The 2891-nt window shown below is 38.0% G+C and overlaps 1 protein-coding gene across 1 annotated transcript in view; it reads right to left on the bottom strand.

The window, feature by feature from the left end:
- Window positions 1–2493: 2493 nt before the first annotated feature.
- The window catches only part of LOC145687177 (uncharacterized), a 54987-nt gene continuing 54589 nt past the window's right edge, over window positions 2494–2891 (bottom strand). The window contains exon 2 of the mRNA XM_081760641.1: window positions 2494–2737. Coding sequence (XP_081616767.1) covers window positions 2494–2737 — 244 coding nt within the window. The remainder of the gene's footprint in view (window positions 2738–2891) is intronic.

Raw genomic sequence — 2891 nt, 5'->3', positions numbered from 1 at the left:
GGTTAAAAGTGGGGGCAAGACTTGACGGGAGGTTGTATAACTAATAGGATACTATCTTTTTTTGTTAAAATACCGTATATCGTATTTCATATTTTATTAAGTAAATTGACAAGACCAACGCAAGTATGTACTAGCTCTTTGTACTCTTAACCAGAGATTTGATTCCTTGCTCTTGAACGTCTTAAAATTCAAAGCGGCTGATTAATATATTGAATCCTTATAAAAAGTGAAAGTGTGCTGAAATTGTTCTGTTGCAATAGGTTAATTTTTGAGTTATTTTCCGTGGCAATTAAAACGCAATTTCTGCACCTTTCTTAACTCCACGGGAGGATAACCATCACGTACTCACACAACGGCGAATATTATATGGCACCATTTTTTTTCTATAAACATACATACATACAAAAACTTTCCATTTCCAAATTAAACTATATACACCAATGGGTTACATCAAAAAAGTGGGGGGTAACTGCCCCCCTTTGCCCCCCATATTCGCCGCCCATGGTCACGCAGAACCGTTGTGCCACTGCGGAGCAAGTGACGGAGGAACTCAATCAGCACCTCCCCCACCCTGTTTCGACAATCACAGTCCGCTGCGACTTACATGACATGAACTTACGGGGTCGTGTTGCACGGGCCAAACCGCTCATCAGGGACCATAACGCTTTCGCACGCCGCAAATGGTGCCGCAACCATGCAACTTGGACCGCTGAGGACTGGAAGCGTGTGATATGGTCGGATGAGTCATCCTTCACCCTATTCTCAACCACGGGCCGTGTTTATTTGTGGAGAACGCTTAAAGAAGCTTATGATCTGAAGTGTATCCGCCCAACTGTGAAACATGGCGGCGGCTCGGTGATGCTGTGGGCCGCCATATCATGGTTTTCATTTGGTCCTGTGGACACACTTAGCGGACGAATCACTGCCAACGATTATGTCGCAATTTTAGGAGACCACTTGCATCTTAGGGTCTGGATGTTGTTCCCGGACAATGACGCCATCTTCCAGGATGATAATACACCCATTCACACAGCTGGCGTTGTTGCAGCTTGGTTTGAGGAACATCGTGATGAAGTTCAACACCTCCCCTGGCCCGCCCAATCCCCAGATCTCAACATAATTGAACATCTGTGGTCCGTCTTGGAAACATGACTCCGGCGACGATTTCCACCTCCATCCTCTCTCACAGAACTGACCGATGCCCTGCACGAGGAATGGTGTAAAATTCCACTTGCTATCATTCACGACCTCTATGCCTCCATCGCACGTCGCATCAAGGCTGTTCTGAAGGCGAAAGATGGCCCGACACCATATTAATCTGGTAAGTTGCAATTTCGTTCAGGTGATCCATTCTTCTGATCACCATCTGTATATTAGTTCACTTATAGTGAGGGGTTTTGGAGTGTGTAGACTCGGTTGCTCTTTAGTTGTATGAGTTGTATTAAATGTGTCCATTAGAATTGGAGGAGATATTTCTAAGCGAGGTCTCTTGGATATTTCTGGTATTGAGGAAAGACGGATATGTAATATATATATAATGATAAGAATTACAAGTACTAAAAAAGTTGCTATTAAGACAGAGATAAAAAGATAATTTATATTGGAAGTTCGTTATGCGAACGGTGTGATTTCTTGGTCACCCTGTATAAGGTGTAAAATTTCTAAAATATTTGCACTAAAGATATGTATTTCAATAAAATAATCCAATTTTAAATGCCAATGATGATGGCAATGATGGTCCAGAATACTTGGTCATCCTGTATAATGAAAGAATGGTCCTGACTTTTTGAACATCCTGTATAATATTTATGTTGCATAATGTCAGTCACACTATGTAGTTCACAGTGGAAAAAGAAAAAATCAAGATATTGTAAAATTATAGGTTAGCTGTCCTTGTAAAGATCAATTGCCTTTTAAATGCGGAAATGCAAACGTCAGCATTCTTTCATTCAGTTGGAGAATAATGAATCAGCTTTTTATAAAAGAAAGAGGAAATGTTTGTATCGCTATGAAAAGTGTTATTATCTGTCTTAAGTGTTGTCTTCGTATTTTCTTTTTCCTAGTGGTGTGTTTTATTTTTTTAAAAGTAAGAAGTGAGAATGATTAAAATGTTTTACGCTATTCAATGTTCTTTTCAATTGAGTTAAATAATTTAGTTGCGTTTATGTTCTCCTCTTATTCTCCTTTTTCTCATACTGCCAATTGAAAGAAGAGGAATATGTAAAAGACTAGATATTCCAGATCATATAGTATATCTTGCGCTCTGCTCTGGCTATTATATATATATTTTAATTATTATTTTTTTTTAAATTAAAAGTCTTCGCTCGTGTAAAAAATAAAAGGAAGTTACTTATTCTTGCTCTATGTAGTCCTTATCTTCATAATATGGCTTAATTCTGTCTACTGAAATCTCCTGTATTGTTTGACGATATTAGTCTGGAAATTTGGTCTTATAAAGATTAGGATTAACTCTTTCGATGATTTCTAAAGGTCCTACGAATCTAGCTGAGAAGGATTCTTGTATTCCAATTTGCCGATTGGGAAAAATACAAGTACTTTCTGGCCCTTATCAAAATTAGTTTTTTGATGTTTACGGTCTAAATATATTTTCTCTTTGTTATAACTTGCAATTAAATTATCCTGTACGATTCCACGTATCTTCTTCAGGTGTTCTTTGTCGACACATAGCGTCGGAGTAGATGCTAACGCAATATCAGAGATGGTCCTACGTTCATATCTATGCATAAGAAAAAACTTGAATATTTAGTTCCAGCTTGTATAAATGTATTAATTGCGAATGTTATAAACGAAATTAGTTTTGGCCAACAATTTTAATTTTCCTGTACAAAAAATTTAAGAGCGTTCTGTATGATTTTGTGGAATGTTTCCAC

This window comes from Thermobia domestica, chromosome 6 (assembly GCF_964235325.1).
Source record: "Thermobia domestica chromosome 6, izTheDome1.hap1.1, whole genome shotgun sequence".
NCBI lineage: Eukaryota > Metazoa > Arthropoda > Insecta > Zygentoma > Lepismatidae > Thermobia > Thermobia domestica.
This window is presented reverse-complemented; position numbering and strand designations above follow the sequence as displayed.